Genomic DNA, 27,259 nt, shown 5'->3' with positions numbered 1-27,259 from the left:
CCCCTTTTTGTCACAAATACAGCCTCAATTCTCCAAGGTATTGATTCATACAAATTGTGAATTGTTTCCAAAGGAATTTTAGCCCATTTAAAGCACCCTCCAGTTCTTTTAGAGACGATGGTGGTGGAAATTGACTTCTTACTTGAATCTCTAAAATTGATCATAAATGCTCAATATTGTTGAGGTCTGGTGATTGTGGTGGCCAGATGAGATGCTGAACTTCATTATAATGTTCCTTGTGCCATTCTTTAACATTTCTTGCTCTATGGATTGGTGCATTATCATCTTGAAAGATGGCATCCCCCTCTGGAAACAGTTCTAGAACCATAGGATGAATTTGGTCAGCCAAAATTCCTAAATAGTGATGGCTGTTAATTCTTCCATGAAGGGAAATCATTGGCCGGCGGATTTCCAAGAAATAGCACCCCAGATCATCACTGAACTCCCGCCATGTTTGACGTTTGGGAGAAGGCAGTCTGGATGAAATGATTCTTTTGGCTGTCTCCAGACGTAAACATAGCCAGAGGTCGGAAAAAGGGGAAAATCACATTTTGCCACTGCTCAAGGGAACATTTCTGGTGGTTTCTACACCACTCTAAATACTTTGAAAAATTTGTCTTTGAGAGCAGATTTTCTAATTGCAGCTCTTCTGTATAAATCAGTTAGTTGAAATATCTAGGAAACACATACTGTAGTAAAGAGGAACTTTAACTACCCTGACAGATTCCTAATATGTCTAGCTGACTTTGTCACTCAAATGATGGAGGGAGTACTAAAGGGTCAACTACACTGGATAATTACTAATAGGGATGAAGTGGTTGAGGAAGTGGAAATTGTAGAAACTTTAGGAGAGTGTGACCATGTCATATGAGGATTCACCATACTGCATGCATGCAAAAGTAACTGAAGAAGGACCAGTGTTCCAGATTTTAAGACAGCTGATTTCAACCAATAAGAAGGATTTCATGGATGGAAATTCTAGCTGGGGGGGGGGGAAATCAGGATGCATAGAAAACTTTGAAAAATGAAATAACAAAGGCTCAAACAAAAACAATATCACCAGAAAGTAAAACAAGAGACACTTGATGAGACCAGCACAGTTGCACAAAGAACTGTATGACAAGCCGAGAGACAAAGAAGACAAGTATAAAGAATAGACAACAGGATCTTGTAAACTGAGCAGATTACCAGAAAATAGCACCATTTTGCAAGCATGGAGTCAGGACAGCTAAGGTTCAAGATTAAGCTAAGACTTGCAACAAATACTAAAAATAGCAACAAAATTCAATATGTAAGGAGCTACAGGAAAGTCAAGGAAATGGTTGGTTCACTAGTAGGAGAAAATAACAAAAAGGTGAACGTAGAGAGAAGGTAGAACTGCTTGATTCCTTTTTTTATCTGTCTTTTCCCAAAAGTGAAAAAAAATAGTCCAACCTATCAAAAACAGTACCCTGGGAGACAAAAGAGAAATGCGGGTCAAAATATTTAAGAAATTGGTTAGAAACTAGTTGCTCTGATTGAGTTCTAGTCTCTGGACTGGAGGCTTAACATCACAGGGTACTGAAGGAGCTGGCAGATGTAATCTCAGAATCCTTGAAGGAAATCTGAGAACTCCTGGAGCCAGAACTGGAAAAAAGCTGGTGAGTTTCCAAACTTTTTTTAAAAGGGGTGGAGGGTATCCAAGAAACCACAGATCCACCAGCTTGACATAAATACTTGGGGAAATTCTGGAAAAGATAATCAAGCAGCTAGTCCCAAACAGAAAATACGACTTCAGCAACAGAGAAATCAATGCCTGGAATGCACTACCTGACTCTGTGGTTTCTTCTCCTAACCCCAAAAACTTTAACATTAGACTGTCTACAGTCAACCTCACCCCGTTCCTAAGAGGTCTGCAAAAGGCATGCATAACCACACCATTGTGCCTACTGTCCTATTGCCTGTTTTACCTGTACTGTATCTCTACCCTGCCAATGTTTATGTTTATACCAATGCCTACCTTGTACATGCTTTACAAATAAATAAATAAATAAATAGTTTGTGAGTGTCTAGAAATGGTGATTACTAGAAGCCAGCATGGGTTTGTTAATAACAGATCATGCCGAACAATTTTTGCTGCCTGACTTGATTTTATGAACCAAGGAAATGCTGTGAATACAGCATACTTAGATTTCAGTAAGGCATTCTGTAAAATAGACCACAGTCTATTTCTCAGTAAAATAGAGCAATGTAAGACAGACAGTACCATTACCCAAAACACTCAGCTTATGATCCTTAATGGAACTACATCTATATGGCAGGTTGTAAGCAATGAGCTTCCTCAAGGTTTTCTTTGGACCACTGCAGTTCAACATCTTCATAAATGACATAGATAAGGGGATTGAAGGGTCACTTATCAAATTTGTTCCCACCACAAAGCTGGTCAGAACTACTAACACTTCATGATAGAGTCATGATTCAGATCGTGAATGTTGACAGGCTTGAGTATCGGGACCTATCCAATAAGATGAAGTTCAATGGCAAGAAATGTAATAGCCTGCACTTAAGCAGGAAAAACTAGCTGCACAGGTACAGGATATGCAGTACTTGGGTCAACAGTAGTACCTATAAGGGGGATCTAGATGTCCTGGTGGATCACTGCTGAAATATGATTTAGCAGTGTGCTGGAGCTATCAAAGCAGCCAACACAGTCCTGGGCTGGGCTGTATCAACTGAAGGGTAGTATGAAGATCAACGGATATGATCTATAATACACCGGTAAGGCCACATTTGGAATACTGTGTTCAGTTCTGACACCACACACAAAAAAGACAGTGAGGCCCTAGAAACAAAGATGATAAGAGACTTGTAAGCTAAATCCATTATATGGCTTCTTTAGAATGGCTGAAAAAACTACTATTGCTAATATGTTGTAAGCCGCCCTGAGTCTAAGGAGAAGGGCGGCATAAAAATTGAATAAATAAATAAATAATAAATAAATAAATAAAACTAGGTATGTTTAGACAAAAGGCAGGCATGATAACAATACTTGAAAACGAAGGGAAGAGATGCCAATTTATTTTCTACATAGCACCTGAAGTAAGGATAAGAAGCAACCTGAAAATAAGGAGGAATTTCTTGACAGTGAAACAACCTGCCTGACAGAGTTGAGGGTGCTCCATCACTGAAGATTTTCAAGGAAGGCTAAGATAACCATTTGTCCAAGATGGTAGAATGACTCCTATCTCGGCAGAAGGTTGGATCTCCAAAGCCCCTTCAAATCCTATAATTCTATGATGTTCCCCTTTGTGCATTTAACATCTTGGCTCAAAAATGCTCAAGCCATATTTGCTACTGTCTGATTCAGAACTATATTGTTTTTGAGGAACATACTGTGCATGTATTATTTGGTATAACTGGTAGTATTTGCCACTAGCAGCAGAGTGAGTAGACACACTTGAATTTATAAAAAGTAAATATTCAAGTTTACAAACATCTACTAAGCTTTCTCCCCACCCCCACCAAAATACCTAATATACTCTAATCCTCTCTTTTTCCTTTCCCACTTAATGTTTTGATTGTAAGAACCCCTTTACATTATTCTACTCCCTTTTTACTGACAGTTTTTCCACTGCCTACTTTCATTTTTAAAAAGGACACTGATCTCTCTCTCTCCCTTATCTGCTTTAGAACTAGGCTTAATATACTGTATAGTTAGTCCTCAATTTACAGCAGTTCGAAGTTACAACAGCACTTATGATCATTTTTCACACTTATGACTGTTGCAACCTCTCCATGATCACTTCATTTACATTTGGATGCTGGACAGTTGCAGTGTGCCAGAGTCCTTTTACAACCTTCTGACAAGCAAAGTCAATTAACTTAACAACCATGTTCACTTATTTTAGAACTGCAGTGATTTGCTTAACAAAACGAGTGAGCAAAGTTGTAAAATGGGGCAAAGTTCTCTTAATAATTTTATTATTTATTTATTTATTGAATTTATAGGCCACCCTTCTCCAACGGACTCAGTTTATCACTTTGCAACATAAATTGAGGGCTACCTGTACACAGTGTTACCTTGGGATGACTCAGAGGTTTAGATTGCGGAGATACAACTCAATGCAACTAGGAGGATCAGACTTTAGACCTCCTTCCATAAAAGATGGAATGGTCATAGACAGAGGGAGAGAGAGAGAAAGAGCAAAAAACATAGAATCCGGCTCCACATGACAGTTCCATGATGCTCTAAAACGTCCAAACACACCCACTTCAACAGGGAAGCAGCACACACTCACCAATCTGCCCAATTCACACCCACACACTGCCTTCCTTCCCAAATTGGGAAACCCTCTTCTCCCAATGTCAAAAACCCAGTTTGGGGTTTATTAAACTGGGGGGGGGGGGAGCAACTGGAAGAAGAGAGAGGGAGAAGAAAAGATAAATATAGATGGATGGATGTTTTTAAATACTGGGGTTTTTTACTTTTGTATCGTCTCATTGTTGCACGCCACCCTGGGTCTGTCAGGAGATGGGCGGCTTATAAATTGAAACAAAACAAAACAAAATAAAAAGATAGATGGATGGATGGATAGATAGATAGATAGATAGATAGATAGATGATAGATAGATAGATAGATAGATAGATAGATAGATAGATAGATAGATAGATAGACAGAGACAGACAGACAGACTTTACTGAAATAGTAGTAGATGCTTGGAACAAACTTCCAGCAGACGTCATTGGTAAATCCACAGTAACTGAATTTAAATATGCCTGGGATAAACACATATCCATTCCAAGATAACATACAGTCTTCTATGTTTCTCAGATAGTTGATAGATAGGTAAGTAGGTAGGTAGGTAGGTAGATAGATGGATGACTGGCAGAACAGAAGATACCGAAGGTAGAAACCTCCACCACCACCAGGCTCAAAACGATTTCAAAGCAAGGGAAGTCCCTCTCCGGCTTTAAGCCCACGAGGACATCCTAGGATACCGGGCAAGGGAGCGCGAACGGCATCCCCTCCGGTAAACACACCAAGAGTGTCGACGAGCTCGGAAGAAGTCGAACGAGATTCCCCCCCTCTCCTTTCCCGCTTCCTATACCAGACCACCTTCGGGGAGACCCCTCAGCTTCCCCGGCCCAGACGGCGAAGGACCGAGCCTTCCCATCCCTCCTTCCGCTCGCGCGACTCACCCTTGGCTCCGCGAGCCTCCAACCGCCGTTCTCACTCTGCTCTCGCGCGCACCGCACTCCGCAGGCTGAGCGCCGCCGACGCAACAATCATGGCTGAGAAAACGGGGGGGAGGGGGAAGGAACCGGTGCCACGTCAAAGGGCAGAGACCGCGCGAGGGGGGCGGGGCCGCAAGTGGGGGGCGGGGCCGGAGCCGATTAGCCCCGCCCTGAGCGGCGGGAGGGAAAAAAAATAAAGAGCAGAGGGAAGCCGGCGGAGGGGTGTGGCTAATGGCGAAGATCCAAGCGAGGCTCTTGTCATTACGCAAACTCGAAGGGAGGGGGATAGGATGTTTTCGCTTGCTCTGCACTATTCTGGCCTCCACCTCCTTCAGCGCCGGGCCCTCGCAGTCTTATGAGACGCCGGGAAGCCTTGTCCCTCACCTCGCTTGAAATGCCCCGTCCCTGGGAGGATTTAAACACTAGCAGCCTTTCCCTTCACTACGCCTCCTAAGCTGGGCGTTCATATCAAACCAGGGGCGGGGAATTATGGCCTGTTTGTGAACTTCAATTCCCAGAATTATTTGAGCCAGCCATGCTGAGCCGTGCTGGCTCAGGAATTCTGGGAATTGAAGTCCACAACTCAAAAAGGGGCCATCGTTCCTCACATCTGATATATAACTGTTGAAATTCTGACCACAGAATTAAAACAATGTAAAATTGTATTTAGGGGGCTGTTTTTCAAACTTGCCAACGTTATGATGTGTGGACTTTAACTCCCAGAATAGCAATAGCACTTAAATTATATATCGCTTCACAGTGCTTTACAGCCGCCTCTAAGCAGTTTACAGAGTCAGCATATATTGCCCCCAGCAATCTCGGTCCTCATTTTACCCACCACGAAAGGATGGAAGGCTGAGTCAACCTTGAGCCTGGTGAGATTTGAACTGGTGAACTATAGCCAGCGGTCAGCAGAAGCAGCTTGCTGTACTACACTCTAACCACTGTGCCATCAAGGCTAAGAATTCCAGCCATCATGTGTGAAACGACACTTCGTAAGTAGCCAAGTTTGAAAAACACTGAGGGAGTCCAGGATGCTGCTCTGATGATCAGATGGATCCACCTTCGGTACCCTTGTGTTGAGGAATTGTCAGACTCAATGCTGGTTATGGTATATCGCTGCCTTCTGTAACTCTCTATCTTCTGCAGGAAGTCCTCAACTTAAGATCACACCTCGGAGCAGAATTTTTGTTGCTAAGCAAGGCAGTTAAGTGAATTGTGCCCAGTTTTACCTTCCCCCCCCCCACACACACAGTTGTTTAAGTGAATCATGCAATCGTTCACTAAATCTGGCTTCCCTCATTGACTTTGCTTGTTGGAATCCTGAAAAAGTCACATGACACCTTGGAAGCAGCAACCATTGTAAATACATAGTAGTTTGCCAAACACTCAAATTTTGATCACATAACTGTGGGAGATGTGCAGTGAAGGACTACCAAATCCTTTTTGCTACCACACTGTGAGTGTAAAATGCAGTGCAAATTAGGTCCCCTGGGGTGGAGCTCCATTTATGCTACCCCACTGCGCCCTCCCCCCCCCCCCCCAATCCAGGCAGTAACCCGGCCCTGGAGATGTGGCTGGGAGATGGTTGCGAAAGTCACTTTTTTTCAATGGCATTGTAGATTTCAATAGTTGCTAAAAAATGGTCATAAGTCAAAGATTACCTGTCGATGTTTTCTTCAATGAGGCCATTCCCAATGGCACAAACACCCAATGCCATCACCCCAATAGGTGTTCCGGCATGTTATGTTGTCTTTGCCTTATACCCCTGCATGTGAGAGTTGGGCTTAACACATCCTCTAGTCTAGTCGTACATTGCATTCAAATAGTATTTCCTTCTGTATTGCAGCAACATGCAGAGCAGCCAGAAAGTATTCAATCTCTTCAACTGGTCACTTATTTGGAAAGAAACAGGCTGACTACTGAGGCAAGAGAGGCAGGACCTGGATCAGCAATGGGGCAGTTAATACAGGATCTTCAGAAACCTCAGGGTTTTCTGAAATTCAAGAACCAAGGGAGAGCATTACCTCACCACCTGGAAAAGGCTCTACAATTTAAACCATTGTCATGCAACTTTGTTGGCCAATAGCGATGGAAATCATACTTTGAAGGATGCCAACATACCAAAAAGCTGAATTAGTATTTCCTCAAACCATGGCTATCTTCACAAGATGCATCAAACTACAAACTAGCCAACTACATTTTGGGATGGAGCATTGTGCAAGCCCACCAATGGGGTAAATTTATGGTCCAGTATATCATGCAAATTCAAAAGCCTGGATTACAATAATCCAGTAGGCTTGTTCATGCAGCACAGCCAACATTTGTGATTATCATCAATGGTGAATAAATACTAGCAATACTGCTTACCTGTTTTGCAATTGATGGCATTTACTGCCATAAAGTCATATGCCAAAGCAATTCACAGCTTCCCCAACAAGGGGTTCCCAAAATATGGAATTACTATTGCCAATCTGAAATCCTTGTTCAACATTATTCAAAGAAGCATAGGCTATACAACATAGCTTTTTCATAATTAGTTCATATTTAATTTCTATTGTAATTTTAACCATTTTAGTAAGATTTTTATTATTTAGGGTTTTTTATCAAGTGCACAATGGGCGGAAAACCACTGAATTATATATTACACTGTATGCACATGAAGAGATATATACATTTGACAGATGAAAATACCATTATTTTTTTTTCTTCTGTCCAATTCTCCTAGTCTGTGTGCAGTTTTCTTCAGAAGTTTTTTTCAAAAATTGGTTTGCCATTGCCTCCTTTCTAGGGCTGAGAGAAATGACTGGCCCAAGATTACCCAGCTACTTTGTATCTAAGGCAGGGCTAGAACTCAGGGTTTCTAACTTGATACTTAAGCATTACACCAAGTTAGCTCTCTGTAGCAGTCTCCTCTGCAATTATTCTTTAAAAATGAAAAAAAATAAATAACAGGCAGAATACTTTAAACATGATTACTGAAATTTAAATGCCATTCTGGTTAATAAATGTACTCCAAACTCTTATTTTCAATGCATGTGCTTTTTCAACATAGCAATGCCCAAAATCTTACAATATCTTGAATCCCCCGGGGATCTATACACAGGTCATTGTTGTAGATTTCAGCTCAAAATTCGATATCATCATTCCAGAAATTCAGCTAGATGTGCCTGTCCATACTTGTAGGTGGGTTGTTACGGTAGCTTTTTGACAGATAAGAACCAACAGATGAAGCTAGGGAAAATTAGATCTAATACCTGGGCAGTTAACACAGTATGCTTTCTCCATTGCTATTCTCTCTCTTATACCAATAACTGCATCCCTAAGGATCCCTCTGCTAAGGGGAGTTTGCAGGTGATATAACAGTCATTGGTCTCATTCAAGACGGTGATGAGTCTGCACATAGATGGGAGGTTGAACAACTGGCCCTGTGGTACAGCCGCAACAATCTGGAACTGAACATGCTTAAAGCTGCAGAGATGAGATTGGATTTTAGGAGGTACCTCCTATTCTACCACCTCTTATAAAATCAGACAACACAGTATCGACAGTAGGTATCTTCAGGTTTCTGGGTTCTATAATAAAATCTAATAAATAAATAATTTCCCAGGACGTGAAATGGACACCTAATGTTAGAACCATCATTAAAATGGCACAACAAAGAATGTTCTTCCTGTATCAGTTCAGAAAGTTCAGACTGCCCCAGGAGCCATTGATGCAGTTCTACAAACAAATTTTCTAGTCTGTCATTTGTTCTTTTATAACTGTCTGGTTTGGTATACTGTACAGCAACAAAACAGGACAGGTACAGACTCCAACAGATAGTTAAGTCTGTAATGAGCCGGGGTGGCGCAGCAGGTAGAGTGCTGTACTGCAGGCCACTGAAGCTGACTATAGATCTGAAGGTCAGCGGTTCAAATCTCATCACCGGCTCAAGGTTGACTCAGCCTTCCATCCTTCCAAGGTCGGTAAAATGAGGACCCGGATTGTGGGGGCAATAGCCTAGCTCTGTTAAAAAAAAGTGCTATTGCTAACATGTTGTAAGCCGCCCTGAGTCTAAGGAGAAGGGCGGCATACAAATCGAATGAATAAATGAATTAATAAATTAATAAATTAATATAATATAATATAATAAAGTCTGCAGAAAAAAAGACTATTGGTAAGCAGCCTTCTTTCCATTGAAGACCTGAACATTGAGCGGATCAGGAGGGCTGAGAAAATACCGTATCTACATTGTTCTAGACATTAACTGTTTCAACTCCTTCCCTTGGAATATCGCTATAGGCCATTGCATGCCAAAAGAAATAGACACAAGGACAATTTCTTTCTGAACATCTAATTCTCACATTAGCAATAGCATTTAGGCTTATATACTGCTTCATAGTGCTTTTATAGCCCTCTCTAAGCAGTTTACAGAATCAGCAAATGGCCCCCAACAATCTGGATCCTCATTTTACCCACCTCGGAAGGATGGAAGGCTGATGGTGAGATTTGAACAGCTAGCAGTTAGCTGAAGTAGCCTGCAGTGTTGCATTCTAACCCTTAACATTACTAAGCCTGCATAATTAAGCCATGTTATATGTGGCATTATTATCCTTATCTTGTTTATTGCCCCCTCTTATTGAGATGATGATGATGACGACTCTGTTGCTTTACTATTCCAGTGGCGGGATTCAAAAAATGTTATTACGTTCTGTGGGAGTGGCTTTTGTGCACTGGCAGGGAAAGGACACTGTAAAATCTCCATTCCCACCCCACTCCAAGGGATGATTTCTGCAAAATCCCCATTTCTTCCCTATCAGCTTAAGCTCAGGGGCAGAGGATAGAGCGAGTGGGGCCAGTCAGAGGTGGTATTTACCAACTACTCAAAATTTCCACTACTGGTTCTCCGGAACTGGTCAGAACCTGCTGAATCTCACCTCTGAAGTGTACACTGAAACTTTCTGCACCAAAGACAAATTCCTTGTGTGTCTAATTACACTTTATCCCTATTCCATCCCAATCTATTCTTCTGCAAATTATATGAAGTTTGATTGTTTAGAAAATAGAATTCTTTATTGGCCAAGTGTGATTGGACACACAAGGAATTGGTGCCTATGATCTCAGTGTACATCAAAGAAGAGATACATTTGCGAAGAATCATGAAATTCAACACTTATTTATTTATTTATTTATTAATGATTGTCATAGGGGTACAAATAAGCAATCAGGATACAATCAATATTAATAGAAATCTTAAGGATACAAGCAACAAGTTACAGTGGATAGGATAGAATAGAATTCTTTATTGCCCAAGTGTGATTGTAAACACAAGGAACTTGTCTTTGGTGCATATGCTCTGTGTACATAAAAGAAAAAGATAAATTTGTCGAGAATCATGAGGTATGACACTTGATTGTCCTAGATTACAAATAAGCAATCAGGAAGCAATATTAATATAAACTGTAAGGATACAAGAAACAGGTTACAGTCATAAGTGGGAGGAGATGGGTGATAGGAATACTGTAATGAGAAAAAAAATAGTAGTAATAGTAGTAGCGCAGACTTAGTAAAAAAAGTTAAACTCTCTAAAATCTCCAGGAAAGAGGCCAGTGTAAAAGAATATTTCCTTCTGTGAGTCCCCGAGTCAGTCTGCAGGTAGCTTGGCTACATGATCTCCAGCGTCAACGCCGAGTAGGAGAAAACCTCCTCCAGTCTAGCGTGTTTCTTTTCCCTCTCCTGCTTCCCAGCCGAAGAGCCCAACTCCCGGGGCTCCTTCTTTGCAAGGGAGCTGCTGGGAATCCACCCACTCCCGTCACGTCAGGAATCGGCCAAAAAGATGCTGTCTCGTCCAACACCCAAGATGCCTTTTCCATTCCCTCAGCGGCTGCACAGCATCGGATCATCGGAGCACACCACAGAACTCGACAGTGGTCTTCTTCCTCCTATTCCTATTCCTCTTCCTCCTCCTCTCGCGTGCAACCGGCCCTTCCGAAGGACGTGCGAGAGCCAATCGCCAAGCAGAAGTTTCCCGGTACATGCAAATAAGCATCCCCGCACAGCATTGTGGGAGTAGCTGGAACCGGAGTTCGCCTACATTGGCGACGTGGCGGAGTCTCCGAGAATCTGATCCGAGAAAGGGAAAGTCTTTGAAAGCGTGGGGGTAAAAGTGCGGTGAAGCATTGGGGGCCACCGTGAGGTGAAGCGAGTGGAGCGATGGTGGGAAGGCGTCCCGACGCGAAGCAAAGCATACTTACCTGGCAGGGGAGATACCTTGATCATGAAGGAGGTTTTCCCAGGGTGAGGCTCATCCATTGCACTTCGGGTGTGCTGACCCCTGCGATTTCCCCAAATGCGGGAAACTCGACTGCATAATTTGTGGTAGTGGGGGACTGCGTTCGCGCTTTCCCCTGATTTTACTGGTTCAAAAAATAGACTGAAGTGTTATTTCTTATTGAAGTGAAAGTGTTTAATGGCGTTTACTCCTGGATATTTTGATGCTTTTTCGTCACTCTGCTCTCTGCACCAAGATAAGTTCTTTGTGTCCAATCACACTTGCCCAGTAAAATTCTATTCTTCTATTCTATTACTGTATAGAGGAATTGAGTGTCAGAAAAACTGAGTGGAATTCTTAAAGCACAGTGTCAAACATGAATGCGTGGAGAATCCCCAAAGATTGGTGGGATTTGAACGACCAAGCTTTTTTCTATGAAGGTTTGTATATATGAAAAATACACAATAAGCTTATTACTATTTGAATGTATAGGCCGCCCTTCTACAATGGACTCAGGGCGGTGTACAACGATAAACCAGATACAATATAAAACCCCAATACTGTATATTAAAAGTCCATCACTCATCCATTCCACTAACACACTACTGGTCGGAGCAGAGTGTTGTCACTCAACGGCCTTCTAACAGAGCCACATTTCTAAAGCCTTTCAAAAGGCCAGAAGAATAGGGGTAGTACGAATCTCCGAGGGGAGTTGATTACAAAGGGCCGGGGCCGCCATAGAGAAAGCACTTCCCCACAGTCCTGCCAGCCAGCACTGCTTAGCCAACGGGACCCGGACAAGGCCAACTCTGGTATTTGTACCAGCGGTAGGGATGTGGGACAGTTTATCTGGTTCCTAAACCATGTAATAAATTACTACATTCATAAGTAATAAATTCCTTCCCAGACCAATTCGGGGATTCCACGTGCGTGTGCTTTTAAAAGACAGTAAACCAAAATTTTCTTTCTATTTTTTTGAACCAAAAAATCAGGGGAAAGCGCGAACGCAGTCCCCCACTACCACAAATTATGCAGTCGAGTTTCCCGCATTTGGGGAAATCGCAGGGGTCAGCACACCCGAAGTGCAATGGATGAGCCTCACCCTGGGAAAACCTCCTTCATGATCAAGGTATCTCCCCTGCCAGGTAAGTATGCTTTGCTTCGCGTCGGGACGCCTTCCCACCATCGCTCCACTCGCTTCAGCTCATGGTGGCTCCCCAATGCTCCACCGCACTTTTACCCCCACATTTTCAAAGACGTTCGCTTTCTCGTATCAAATTCCCGGAGACTCCGCCACGTCGCCAATGTAGGCGAACTCCGGTTCCAGCTCTTCCCACAATGCTCTGCGGGGATGCTTATTTGCATGTACCGGGAAACTTCTGCTTTGTGATTGGCTCTCGCTCGTCCTTCGGAAGGGCCGGTTGCACGCGGGAGGAGGAGGAAGAGGAGGAAGAAGACCGCTGTCGAGTTCTGTGGTGTTCTCCGATGCTTGTGCAGCCGCTGAGGGAATGCAAGAAAGGCGTCTTGTGTGTCGGCCGCTTGCAGCTTTGCGGCGGCGGGGGGTGATTCCCAGCTCCCTGGCAAAGAAGGAGCCTCGGGAGTTGGGCTCTTCGACTGGGAAGCAGGAGAGTTAGAGAAACACACTAGACTCGAGTAGCTTTTCTCCTACACGGCGTTAACACTGGAGATCATGTAGCCAAGCCACATGCAGACAGATTGGGGACTCATAGAAGGAAATACAGTACAGTATTTACATTTATTAAGTATATATAAATACACCCTATAGTTAAACTATGGAATCTATAGCTCGGAGATGCTAATAGCAAATAAATAAATAGCATACAAACCAGTTGTGATTTATCACAGTTTTTAAATGCATTCAGATGCCCAGGGTGTCAGGGCCACAATAAATGCACAGGTGGCTTGATTCAACTGTATTTTTTCACAGTCCTTAGTTGCCAATAAAGATTAATGGCAGTGAACATACATACATCATACAGTAAATTATTTCGAATTCTCCAATGCAGCATCTGAATGCATTTAAAAACTGACAAACCACAGCTGGTTTGTATGTTTGTTTTATCCCAGCAAGGAGGTTTACAATGGTGTCTCAATGGAGAAAATGAACAGCCATCAACATTAGTAGCCAGTCATGAACTGATTCTTCAGAACGCTCTCCTCGTTTCAAGACTGTCCTGATTATTTGCTATTCACGTTATTAACCTGTTATTCCAAAATTTGGATCGATATTCCAATATATCTCTCATTGTTCCTCTCATCCATCTCCTCCCACTTATGACTGTAATTTGTTGCTCGTATCATAATTTATATTAATATTGATTGTTTCTTGATTGCTTATTTTTAACAATCATATGATTCTTGAAAAATGTATCTTTTCTTTCATGTACACCGAGGCCACGTACACCAAAGACAAATTATTTATGTGTCCAATCACATCTGGCCAATAAAAATTATATGCTATTCATATGCTGATCCATATAAATCTGTCCAACTGTAACATTATTAGGAATGTGAAAGAGAAGAATATTCATAATTGATCTTCAATAAATGTTAAGTCCAACATATTTCCAGCTCCTGTCCCAATATACTTAAACATATTCATTTTAAAACTTCAGTAGTGCCACCAGATTGTTATTGAATTTTAAAGCTATTATCCCTGGAAAAGAGCTAATAAATCATACAATGCCCTTGTAGAAATAGGTAATTACCAATAACGAGTAAATAATCAACTTCAGCATCTTCAATATTTATTTTTTAAAGTACAAGTATCTCAAAGCACAGAAAAACTAATATGATCCCCCCCCCCCCCCCGCATTTTGTGTGTCCAGCCAATGTAGTCTGAAATGGTGTACAGCTTAAATGTGATGTGTGAATTACAGGAATTACAGCCTTACCGTTCTGTGAACCCTGCAATAAATACTATTAGTTGTTGTGGTTGGCTCTGGCCCAGCTCCTGCCCCAGGGAATGTGGAGGTGGATGCAGGGGAAACTTCAACATGTCACAGGCCTGTGTTATTACCGACAGAGTCAGTTCAGAGTTTAGTTTCCTTGGACGAAGAAGAAGGTGGGAGTGACTCGGCAGAGGGGGGCTTGGCACACAGCCCAGGCAGTCAATCTCCCTTATCTTCCATTGATTCGGATGAAGACGTTTTGGATCCACGCAAGCGCAGAATTATGCGTAGAAGAGACCAAGTAAGGACATATTACAGGAGATAAGAGCGGCCACCTGTGTTTGGGTGGGGCTCCAGTAATTAGGGCTGCTGCTATAAATAGCAGCATGTGGGTTTGGTCGTTGTAGAAGAGTATCTGATCGCAGTTCGTCAGGAATCCTGGGTTGCTGGTTTCTGGACTTTGTTGATTTTTCATGCCTTTGAAAACAAAGCAGAGCAACGTGTGTGTGTGTGTGTGTCCCACTTCCTTGGAAGAAGAAGGGGTGTGAAGTTTCTTCACAGCTGCTAGCTAAGTACTTAATGGTTGCTTAAGGTTAATTGTACAGACTACCCTGTTGTTTTGGGATGAGTGCTCTTTGCAATACAAAAAGAGTGCTTAGTTTATTTTGAATTTTGGGATAAAGAACATTGTTTTGAATATTCAAACGTGTGTGTGTCTGAAATTTGTACCCTTGAATTTTCGGGAGGCTCCTACCAGAGAGCCCAGCAGAACATTAGCTAAGATGGATTGACCAGTTTAGCTAATAGTATTCACTAGTAATATCTCAAACAGTTTGTGTCTAATGGTTTAAGGCACTGCCCCAGAAAACAAGAGACTATACGTTTAGTCCCACTTTAGGCATGAACATAACTGGGTGACTCTGAGCCAATTATTCCCTCTCAATTCTTGCCAAGAAAACTGCAGGGACTGTCTCACCTGGTTGCCAGGAGTCAACACTGACTATATAAAAAAGGTGGGCTAATATAAGATTCTGTGCCAAAGCACAACTTTGTCTGCACTTTGGCTCAATAATGTTTTATTTATTTATTTATTTAATTCAAATTTCTAAGCTGCCCTTCTCCAGCGGACTCAAGGCAGCATACAAGATAAAACAATTACATAATACCTGTTCTGTCGGCGTGTTTCAACCGCCTGTAAATACAGGGTAATTAGTCCAGGAAGACACACACCACACGATAAAAGGAAAACCCAAAAGTTTTTATAAACAGAAAAACAGAAACAGATCCCTTTTTAAATGTCAAAGGGATTTTCTGGTACACACAAGGCACAGGTTAAATGCAATCCAATTGCTCACCCAATAACTGGGAAATTGAGTCCAATTCTAAAGTCCAGAGAGTCCACACACAATCTTGAACAGCACAAAAACCATGATCTTGACGAAACAATGAATCAGATAAACTGCCATGAGGCTAAAACATCAGGTTGCACTTTTATCTGTAGCACTAATTACAGCAGCCCCACCCAACCACAGGTGGCCTCATTTTCTCTTGTAATAATCCTTCAGTTGTTGTCTCCTATGCATCACTACGCATGCATGGATGTGTCATTAATTCTTGTTCAGAATCCAGGGATGATACAGATGATTGATCTCCTCCTGGGCTGTCTGCCAAACTCCCCTCTTCCCTGTCACTCACGTTTCCTTGGTCAGAGGAGGCTTCCTCGGCAAATTCCATTGGGAGCAAAACAGGCCTGCGGCATGTGGATGTTTCCCTCACATCCCCCTGCACATTCCTTGGGGCAGGAACTGGGTCAGAGCTAACCACAACAATACCCCTAAAGTGAACAGGAAGGCAGCCTGATCAGGCTTCTCTAAGTTGGTGCCCTCCATAAAAAGCTTCCATTCCAGTCATTTCTAGGCAGTAGATGGGGACGGTGAGATCTGAAGCCAACCTCATCTACAGGAGGGCAAACCTAGGAAGCCTGGCACAGCTCTGAAAATGACTGCTCACTTTAATATTTGTTTATTTATTTGTTAAATATGTATAAGATAACAGTATAGGTATAAACATAAGCAAAGTAAGCACAGATAAATGAGGACGATAGGACAGTAAGACAGGGATAGAAACATAGAAACATAGAAGTCTGACGGCAGAAAAAGACCTCATGGTCCATCTATGGTAGGCATGCTGATGGCCTTAAGCACACCCATTACATACCTCTTAGGAATGGGGTGAGGTTGACAGTAGGCAATCTAAGATTAAAGTTTTGGGGGTTTGGGGAAGAAATCATAGAGTCGGATAGTGAATTCCAGATATTAATTACTCTGTGCTAAAGTCATATTTTCTGGATTTGAGTTTACATCACCAAAAAGGCTTCAAGAGTTGATAACCAAATCCTACGTAGCTTCTTCTACAGTAATATTACACTACTAACCAGAGCATACAAAACATTCACCAGACCAATCCTTGAATACAGCTCATCTGTCTGGAATCCACATCGCATATTGGACATAAATACATTAGAAAGTGTCCAGAGATACAGTACTTTACGAGAAGAGCCCTCCACTCCTCTACTCGCAACAGAATACCTTATGCAACCAGACTTAAAATCCTAGGCTTAGAAAGCTTAGAACTACGTCGCCTTTGACACGACCTAAGCATGGCTCATAAAATAATGAGCTATGCTTCTTCCTTCCTGTCAGGGACTTTCAGCTTCAACCTCAACAATACACGAGCACACAACAGATATAAGCTCAAAGTAAACCATTCCAAACCTGACTGTAGAAAATACGACTTCAGTAACAGAGTACTTAATGCCTGGAACTCACTACCTGACTCTGTAGTTTTGTCACCAAATCCCCCAAAACTTTACCCTTAGACTATCCACTGTTGACCTCACCCGATTCCTAAGAGGTCAACAAGAGACGTGCATAAGTGCACCAGCGTGCCTATACTCCCTGTCCAATTGTTCCCTCTTCTCAGTACCCATCTTATGTATTTAAACGTTATATCTATGTGTACTGCTGAAGAAAATAACACTAAAATAACACATCCTAGAACTGAATGAAATATTCTCATTGAATACTTTGTTCTGTACAAAGTTGAATGTGCTGACAACACAATGTAATTGATTGTTAATCAGTGTTGCTTCCTAAGTGGACAGTTTGATTTCACCGAAGTTTGATTTACTTGTAGATATATTCTGTTGTTCAAGTGTCCCCTTTATTTTTTTGAGCAGTGTATATTACCAATACGTACATGAATGAATGAATGAATAATAAAAACTTTGCAGTGATATACTTTTATTTATTGATTGATTTATTTTGTCCAATACACAATGAGGGTTTTAGTGGGTATACACATAGTAAAATACATGAAGGTTTTATTTATTTTTATTTATTTGTCCAATACACAAAACTTATTGAGGGAAATAGGCATGAAGTATTACATATAAGGAATAGATATGAAAATAGAGAAGATATATGAAAGGGAGGAAAGATATATCACATATGGGATAAGGGGAGACAATTGGACAGGGGACGAAAGGCACACTGGTGCACTTATGCACCCCCCTTACTGACCTCTTAGGAACCTGGCGAGGTCAATTGTGGATAGTCTAAGGGAGAAATGTTGGGGGTTAGGGGTTGACACTACTGAATCAGGTTATAGAGGATATACTCATAGTAAAATATATCTAAGGAAGAACAGAAGAGAAGATATAGGAATAAAACATCAATGAAAGAACAGAAGAAGAGATATAGGAATAGAAGAAAGGTATAGGAGATATAGGAGAGCAATACATTAAGGTTGTATCTGTTATGTGCTCGTGTATGGTTGTGTACAGCCAATTCTCAAGTTATCTTCGCTTCCAACCGCTAGTGACCACCGGGAATAGTAAATCCCTCCTAATCCCGTTCGTAGCCGTCGTTTTCTTCGCGTGGAAACCCTCGCGTTTAAGCCCAGTACGAGCTTCAAGGACCGGGGGAGGGGGACAACTTTCCCGGCATCCCCCTTGTGAAACGAAGGATGGGCGAAGCAGGAGTCTCATTGGAGGCGCCTCTCTGGTGACGTCACCGAAGCGCGCCGAGAAGCGAAGTTTCCTGCGAGCGGAGGGGGCCTCGGGGACTCGCGCGGGCGGTTCAGTCGCCGGCCAGCAGCTTCTTTCTTCTCCGGCTTCCTGGTCCGCCTCTGATGGTAAGTGGAGCCGAGCGCGGGGCTCGCAGGAGGCTTCGAGTCTTTCCCTTTTTTTGCAGGCCGGCCGGCCTGCTTCGCTCGTTTCGAGGCTGAAGCGGTTGCATTTTCCCGAGCAGTTCAAGGACCCAACTTGACCTACGAGTCAATGGTTCAGTCTTGGGGGTCTTAACTTCCTAGTAGCGTGCCGAACCTATGTCGCTACTACAGGAATTCAGTGTGGAACATGCGCACCGCTCATGTAGTATGAAAAAGAAAGAAAAAGTCTATGTCAGGGGTCCTCAAACTTAACAACTTTTAGACTTGTGGACTTCAACTCCCAGAATAGCTGGCTGGAGAATTCTGCGAGTTGAAGTCCACAAGTCTAAAAGTTGCCAAGTTTGAAGACCTCTGGTCTATGTCATTTTCGGCCACAATTTCTGTCTGAGTGATTGACTCTGTATGAGTGTGGTTAAAAACGAGGCTTGTAAGAACAGAGGTTGGGTCCATAAAAAAGACTAAGCAAAGCAGGTTATGAGTCCGATTCAGTTTTACTACAAGGTGAGTCCTGTTATATTCAAAGTGTCTACATTCAGTCATTCATTCATTCGATTGATTTATATGTTGCCCAACTCCAACCACCACCACCACCACCCAAGGACTCTGGACGGCATACAACGGGGGGGGGGGGGGGGGGGAGACATTGAAAAAGACAAAATAAAACAATTTAAATCCCCTTAAAAATCATACATATCTTTGATCAATAATACAGATCAAAATGTGTATCATTGATCGATGGCCCTAGGCCTGCCAGTAGAGCCAGGTCTTTAAAGCTTTCCGGAGTGGGCCTTCTCCGGGTCCCGTCAACTAAACAATGTCGGTTGGCGGGCCCCAGGGGAAGAGCCTTTGGCAGCCCCGACTCTCTGGAACCAGCTCCCCCCAGAGATTAGAACTGCCCCTACCCTCCTTGCCTTTCGTAAACTCCTTAAAACCCACCTTTGTCGTCAGGCATGGGGGAACTGAAATATCTCCCCTGGGCCTATACAATTTATGTATGGTATGTTTGTAGGTATTTCTGCTTAATAATGGGTTTTTAAAAATATCTTAAATTGTAAATTATTAGATTTGTTATAAATTGTTTTTATTGTGTTGTGAGCCGCCCCGAGTCTACGGAGAGGGGCGGCATACAAATCTAATAAACATAAACACATAAACATAAGGCCAGGAGCATGGGGGCAGTACAGATCTCCGGAGGTAGCTGGTTCCAGAGAGCCGGTGCCGCCACAGAGAAGGCCTTCCACCACGGCCCATACAAAATGCATTGAATTGCATTATTCATATAAAGCATATTTCACAAGACAATTGCAAGATCTTTATCTTGTTGCCTCTGCTTAAGACCATCATGTACAAGATTCTTGTATCAGGCTGCATAGGAATGTGTTTTTGTCCTGAGAAGCTTCTGTTATTCTAACAGAGACAGCAGTATTGTTTGATAGTCCTATGAAGGGATGTTCCTAAAAATATTTCCATCAACAACCTTTCTATTCTTTCAGTAGGAGACAATTCTGCAGTAAAAGGTGACTGGAACAGACAAAAGGCCGTGACTGAAGAAAACAAGATGGATAAAAAAGCATTTGAGACAGTTCTTGATGAAATTAGAAAGGTAATCAATGTTTTACAATAAAGATATATAGAAGGTGAGGGCTTCACTAAAATTGGAAGACAGGTTGGAATGATTATACTGATACTTTTGGCCCAATTACTTATGAAATTTACAGGTAGTCCTGGACTTATGGCCAAAATTGAGCCATAGAAAGTTTTTATTGCTAAGCAAGACTCAAGTTAAGTAACTTTTTGCCCCATTTTATTTCTTGCCACATTTGTTAAGTGAATCACTGCTGTTAAATTGGCTGTTAAGTGAATCTGGCTTCCCATTGACTTGTTAGAGAGTCACAAAAGGTGATCACATGACCCCGGAATATTGTAACCATCATAAATATGAGCCAGTTGCAAAGTGACTGAATTTTGATCGCATGAATGACCGTGGTCATTAAATGGGGAAAAAACAGTCATAAGACACTTTATTCAGTGCTGCTGTAACTTCGAAGCTCAGTAAATTAACTGTTGTAAGTTGAGAACTACCTGTATACCCTCCCTTTTTACCAAATAATTGTATCTGAGTTAGCTAACAACGAAGAGAAAGTAAATTATGAAACGTATAAAATCTTGCTGATACATATTCTGTCCACCCAACAGACTTATCAGAAACCTTCAATTTTAATTCCTGCTAGACTGACAAATGCTATTTCTGTATTTATAGGCTGTTTTGATGGAATACAAATTAAAAGCAATTGAATATGTACATGGATACTTTTCTAGTGAACAGGTAAGGGAGATGAACTGTTTTATAAACCATTACAACTAAGGGTAGTTTAATGCAGCATGAAAAAGGCACTTAAAGGTATTTTGTTTTCCTTTCAGCAATTGACAGTGGATTGTGCAAAGAGCTCATGAGATTAACCTTGATTAATCCAACACTGTAAGAAGTGTACTGTATGAAAGAACAATACAAGATGCTTGTACTTTATGTATTCTGATTTGTGCTGTGCTGAATGTGGGAACTGATACAGACTTAACACTGAATACTCACCGTCAATGTCAGGTAGTCCTCAAGCAAGCATTCATTCAGCAAAGGTTTGAAATTACAGTGGCGCTGAAAAGGAGACTTTTGATTGGTCCTCAAAATTCCAGCCATTTCAATGCTCCTGCAGTTATTTGAACAAAATTTAAGCACTTGGTAACTAAGTTTGCACTCAAGATCAGTTGCAGGATCCTGCCCTCATAATCTCCTTTGCTGGCCTTCTCTGCCAGCTTCCCACTAGCAAAGTCAATGGGGAAGTTATCAGAGAACATCACTAGTTGTTTAAACAAATATCTACTCCACCCCCTGGGCTTTATTCACTTAAAGCAATGTGTCCTCCTTCACTCACTTACACTCACCAATCCTTCCCTGGGTTTACCAGCATTCTCATGTGCACATTCCATATAATCTTTCTCTGCAATTATACACATGTACGCACCCCAGGTGTTCTTTCCCCTGCCCCCCCTCGCATGCACGCATACCTCCGGAACCGCCTGCTACCACACGAATCCCAGCGACCGATAAGGTCCCACAGAGTTGGCCTTCTCCGGGTCCCGTCGACTAAACAATGTCGTTTGGCGGGCCCCAGGAGAAGAGCCTTCTCTGTGGCGGCCCCGGCCCTCTGGAACCAACTCCCCCCGGAGATTAGAATTGCCCCCACCCTCCCTGTCTTTCGTAAACTACTCAAGACTCATTTATACCGCCAGGCATGGGGGAGTTGAGATATTCCTTCCCCCTAGGCCATTACAAGTTATGCATGGTATGTTTGTGTTTATGTTTGGTTTTATAATAAGGGTTTTTAGTTGTTTTATTATTGGATTGTCACACGCTGTTTTTATCATTGTTGTTAGCTGCCCCGAGTCTACGGAGAAGAGCAGCATACAAATCCAATCAATACATACATACATACATACATACATACATACATACATACATGCATGCATACATACAGTGATCCCTCGATTAGCACGGTCTCGATTAGTGCGAAACGCTACAACACGGTTTTTCAAAAAATATTAATTAAAAAATAAGTCCGCGGTTTTTTTTCTACACCACGGTTTTTCCCACCCGATGACGTCATACGTCATCACCAAGAGTCACTTCTCTGTCTCTTTCTCTTTCTTTCCTGTCATTCTCTGCTTCAATCATTTTCTCATTTCTCTTTTTTTCTCACCTTTTTTCTATCATTTCTCTCTCTCTTTCTCTCCCTGTTGCCGGCGTGGTATATGAGAGAGAAAGAGAGAGGCAATCATTTTCTCATTTCTCTTTTTTTCTCACCTTTTTTCTATCATTTCTCTCTCTCTTTCTCTCCCTGTTGCCGGCGTGGTATATGAGAGAGAAAGAGAGAGGCAATCATTTTCTCATTTCTCTTTTTTTCTCACCTTTTTTCTATCATTTCTCTCTCTCTTTCTCTCCCTGTTGCCGGCGTGGTATATGAGAGAGAAAGAGAGAGGCAGAGGTCGGGCGCATTACCGGGAGGTGGAGGCGGCGTGGGGACGCTGGGTGCCGGGGACACCGAGGAGGGGGTGGACGTGGCCTCTCAGCTGCAGAGCCGAACAAGGGCGGAGGCAACGGCGGAGTCCGGCGCTGGGGCCATGCGGGGCCGCTCATCCAGGGGGGCGTGGACTGGCAAGTCGCCCTCCTTTCTCTTTCTTTCTCTCTCTTATACCACACCGGTAACAGGGAGAGAAAGAGAGAGAGCGGAGGGCACCTTGCCGGTCCACCCCCCCCTAGATGAGCGGCTCCGCATGGCCCCAGCGCCGCCCAGGCAAAGGGGAAACCCCAAGATCGCTTGCCGCTTGCCGTATTGCAGCGAAGGAGGCGAAGCAAGGCTCCAAGCTGCAATACGGCAAGCGGCAAGCGATCTTGGGGTTTCCCCTTTGCCTGGGCGGTGGGAAGACCAAGGGAAGGTTCCTTCAGCCGCCCAACACCTGATCCGCTCTGCAGCGCGGCAGCAGCGAGGAGCCGAAGATGGGGTTTCCCCTTTGCCTGGGCAACGGGGAAACCCCATCTTCGGCTCCTCGCTGCTTCCGCGCTGCGGAGCAGATCAGCTGTTGGGCGGCCGAAGGAACCTTCCCTTGGTCTTCCCCGCCGCCCACACGCAAACTCCACCATCTGCGCATGTGCGGCCATGAAAAAAAATGGCGCGCATGCGCAGATGGTGTTTTTTACTTCCGCACCACTATAACGCGGAAATCGATTAGCGCGGGAGGTCTTGGAACGTAACCCCCGCGCTAATCGAGGGATCACTGTACATACATACATACATACATACATACATACATACATACCCTCCATCCTCTTTCCCCTCCCTTGGCTTTTCCCACCCTGCAAAACCAGCCTAATTTGCACATGTCCTTTACCAGGCTTCACTCCATCCTCCCTTGCAACCCTGCACTTCTTCCATCTACTTCCCACTTAATGGCCTGCATGTCTTTGGGTTACAACAACATCTGGGGATGCTTGTACTGCTGTCACTAAGAGATGCAGTCACATGATGCTACACTTTATAACTTCATTGCTTCATGACGGCAATCCCACTCCCAAAGTGCAGTTCAAAATTCAAGGCGTTATCTGTAACCCCAACGTTCAGACTTCAAATTATAGAAATAAATTATTTACTGATCAATTAAATGTGAGAAAAATGTTACGTTCTAATTACTCAAGATGTTTATATCTTAAATATAAAATATTTAATTTTATTAAATGATCGGATCACACTGGATTCGTTATTGCCTATTAAAGAGGCATTTAGAAGCCTTGAAGATGAGGGGGGGAAATGCTTTTAGTTCAACAGAAGATAGTGGTTCCAGATAAGTTCTCTTGCATAAGTACGTGGTGTAGGATGGAATGATTTCTGTTGCAGATTGTTGAGCTGCTAAGATACTTCTCCTGGGCTGAACCGCAATTAAAAGCGATGAAGGCATTACAGCATGTAAGTTTCTGAAGAATCAATGACTTCTTACAATCAATGTAATAATAAATTTTATCCCAACTATTTATTTTTTTTTGCATTTCCTGCATTCATTTAATTTATAGCTTAGTCTCTTTTTTGAGGATAGCATGTTTCCATATTTAATGGTTTTTTTAAATTTTTATTTATTTATTTATTTATTTTATTGACCAACCATTTTAACATGAGATAACACTGGGCAGTTTACAATATTAAAATGCTTGTACTTTGAGCCTAAAATGAGAATGCAACATGGACTGAGGTCGCTTTTCTTCTGTTTCTAGAAAATGGTTGCTGTCTCTGCAGCAAAAGTGGTTAATATCCTCAACTGCTTCACTTTTAGCAAAGACAAACTTATTGCACTAGAATTGTTGGCTTCGTAAGTATTCACTATTGATGACGCATACTCTATTATTATTATTATTATTATTATTATTATTATTATTATTATTATTATGTCAGTACAACACAGCAAACGAGATCACTATGCTGGATTTCGTATTTCATCACTAGTCGGGCGCTTCCCAAGCACCTAGGACTGCGTGATGTAGCGGCGAATTATGTTTGCCGATCCCAGTAAAGCGGCTTTTTGCAATTGACAAATGGAGATTTTGTCAATTCCGATGGTTTTCAAATGTCCGCTGAGATCCTTTGGCACTGCGCCCAGCGTGCCAAGTACCACTGGGACCACTTTCACGGCTTATGCCAAAGTCGTTGCAGCTCGATTTTTAGATCTTCATATTTCACTAATTTCTCTAGCTGCTTCTCCTCAATTCTGCTGTCTCCTGGGATTGCGATGTCGATGATCCATACTTTCTTTTTCTCCACAATCAGGATGTCTGGTGTGTTATGCTTCAGAATTCGGTCAGTCGGAAGTCGGAAGTCCCACAGTAGTTTTGCTTGCTCATTTTTGACCACTTTTTCGGGCTTATGATCCCACCAGTTCTTTGCCACTGGTAAATGGTAGTTCCGGCACAAGTTCCAGTGGATCATCTTGTGCCGGAACTACCATCATCATTATTATTATTATTATTATTATTATTATTATTATTATTATTAACTAGATTTGTATGCCGCCCCTCTCCATAGACTCGGGGCGGCTCACAACAACAATAAAACAATGTATAACAAATCTAATAATTTAAAATCACTAAAATTAATACAGGTAGTCTTTAACTTATGACCACAATTGAGCCCAAAATTTCTGTTGTTAAATGATATATTTGTTAAGTTAGTTTTGCCCCATTTTACAACCTAGCCTCAGTTGTTAAATGAATCACTGCAGTTGATATGTTAGTAACCCTGTTGTTAAGAAAATCTGGATTCCCCATTGACTTTGCTTGCCAGAAGGTCGCAAAAGGGGGGACATAGTGACAGTCATAAATGTGAACCATTTGCCAAGTGCCTGAATTGTGATCACATAATCATGGGGATGCTGCAAAGTTTGTAACTGAAAAACAGTCATAAGTCAATTGTAACTATTGTAACTGAACAGTCACTAAATGAACTGTTATAAATCAAGGAGTACCTATTCTAGCTTAAGTCTTATTGATATTTATTTGGATAAAAACCTGGTTGATTAAGGCACTTTTTCTAAAAGGCTGTAACGATTTTGCATAATTTTGTTCTTTACAACTGGCTCTTGTACATGAACAATGCATAGTTAGATAAAAATACAGACCTTTGCTGTCTATTATTATTATTATTAATTATTAGATTTGTATGCCGTCCCTCTCCGTAGACTCGGGGTGGCTCACAACAATAATAGTACAATGTATAATAAATCTAATAATTAAAAGTCATTAAAACCCCTTATTTAAAAAGAAACATACACACAAACATACCATGCATAAACTGTATAGGCCCAGGGGAAATGTCTCAGTTCCCCCATGCCTGGCAGCAGAGGTGGGTTTTAAGAGGTTTACGAAAGGCAAGGAGGGTGGGGGCAGTTCTAAAGTCCGGGGGAGTTGGTTCTAGAGGGTCGGGGCCACCACAGAAAAGGCTCTTCCCCTGGGTCCCGCCAGACGACATTGTTTAGTCGATGGGACCTGGAGAAGGCCAACTCTGTGGGACCTAATCTATTCATATTAGCTTTTTGTTTATTATTTCCTTTTTGAAAAATATAATGAAGCAAGGTTACATTATAAAGTGGATTGTGGCTATAAATAAGGATTGTAAAGAGTTTTTAAAACTGTTTGTTTGTAGCAATATAATTGATGCCCAGAATTATCGTCTTATTGAAGACCTCTTCAGAGTTAATATGTCTGAGAAGAAGCGGTGCAGAAGAATTCTTGAGCAGGTATTAAGGCAAGGAACGTGTATGATACAGAGTTTTTATAAAACTAGTCAAAGAAAAAGTTTCATGAACTCTTTTCAGAAGTATAGCAGATGTACACTGTACTTGGGAAGAATGTTAATGGTGTGGAAATGTTCCAATTGTTTAGAAAAGAAAAATAATGTTTTGAGCTTTGCAAAATTGTTCACTTAATTTTTAACAAATATAAATTAGTCATTATATCCACAATGGGGCTGTGGAAAATGTTTGTAAATAGAACTTCCACACCTCTAGCTATGAGGAAATTTCACCCTCCTTGCTAATTATGAATCCCAGGAATTGCATTCTTATAAAGGATCACTTATAAGTGGGTCACTTATATGTCACCAAGAGTAATAACCAAAAGAAATTGGGGGATTCCTGCTAAAGATTAAAGTTAGGAAGAAGAATTTTAAAAGATTGTCGAGAGATACAATTGGCTTAAGTTAATTATTAAGACACCAAAATGTGTGAGGCTCTTTCACTGAGTAAATAGTATGCATCCTTTTTAAAGGGTCAAAGAACGAAAGAAATCAGTTGGGAGGTTCCATAATAGCACAATTTAAAAACTGAATCTAATGAAAGTAAAGTTGACAGAGAGAAGCCAAAAGCATTTTACTGCTCATCCACATAGTCTAATTGAACACGCACTCAGAGACTGGAGCAATTGTTTCAAATGTTGTGAGAGTTTTCAGGTAGTGCTTGTAGGATGAATGAAAAATAAATGGTAGAAAATCTGATTATGCAAAACAAGGGATAGAAGAAACAGGCGGTCCCACTCAAATGAGAGGGCCCTGCATT

The 27,259-nt window shown here is 42.0% G+C and overlaps 2 protein-coding genes and 2 non-coding genes across 7 annotated transcripts in view; 2 read left to right on the top strand and 2 right to left on the bottom strand.

The window, feature by feature from the left end:
* SEC23A (SEC23 homolog A, COPII coat complex component) overlaps positions 1-5,606 on the bottom strand; it is a 45,821-nt gene extending 40,215 nt beyond the window's left edge. Inside the window, exon 1 of the mRNA XM_070755244.1 lies at positions 5,180-5,606. The gene's annotated coding sequence lies outside the window, so the exon portion shown is untranslated. The remainder of the gene's footprint in view (positions 1-5,179) is intronic.
* A 5,837-nt stretch (positions 5,607-11,443) lies between these two features.
* On the top strand, positions 11,444-11,607 carry LOC139158285 (U1 spliceosomal RNA). Its single transcript, XR_011557673.1, has one exon. It is a non-coding gene; the product is annotated as a U1 spliceosomal RNA (small nuclear RNA).
* An 850-nt stretch (positions 11,608-12,457) lies between these two features.
* LOC139158273 (U1 spliceosomal RNA) lies at positions 12,458-12,621 on the bottom strand. Its single transcript, XR_011557664.1, has one exon. It is a non-coding gene; the product is annotated as a U1 spliceosomal RNA (small nuclear RNA).
* Positions 12,622-18,495: 5,874 nt separating this feature from the next.
* PROSER1 (proline and serine rich 1) overlaps positions 18,496-27,259 on the top strand; it is a 30,619-nt gene continuing 21,855 nt past the window's right edge. For 2 of the 4 annotated variants that reach the window (XM_070755200.1, XM_070755182.1), the window contains exons 1-6: positions 18,496-18,574; positions 20,104-20,213; positions 20,871-20,936; positions 24,058-24,126; positions 24,429-24,523; positions 26,350-26,443. In XM_070755200.1, the coding sequence (XP_070611301.1) occupies positions 20,169-20,213; positions 20,871-20,936; positions 24,058-24,126; positions 24,429-24,523; positions 26,350-26,443 (369 nt within the window). In that variant the 5' untranslated portion in view covers positions 18,496-18,574; positions 20,104-20,168. Of the gene's footprint in view, positions 18,575-20,103; positions 20,214-20,870; positions 20,937-21,031; positions 21,090-24,057; positions 24,127-24,428; positions 24,524-26,349; positions 26,444-27,259 lie in introns of all 4 variants that reach the window. The other 2 variants (XM_070755209.1, XM_070755191.1) reach the window with 2 other exon arrangements.

Source organism: Erythrolamprus reginae, chromosome 1, assembly GCF_031021105.1.
Source record: "Erythrolamprus reginae isolate rEryReg1 chromosome 1, rEryReg1.hap1, whole genome shotgun sequence".
Classification (NCBI taxonomy): Eukaryota; Metazoa; Chordata; class Lepidosauria; order Squamata; family Dipsadidae; genus Erythrolamprus; species Erythrolamprus reginae.
Note: the sequence above shows the minus strand (reverse complement) of the source record. Positions and strands in the feature narration are given on the sequence as shown.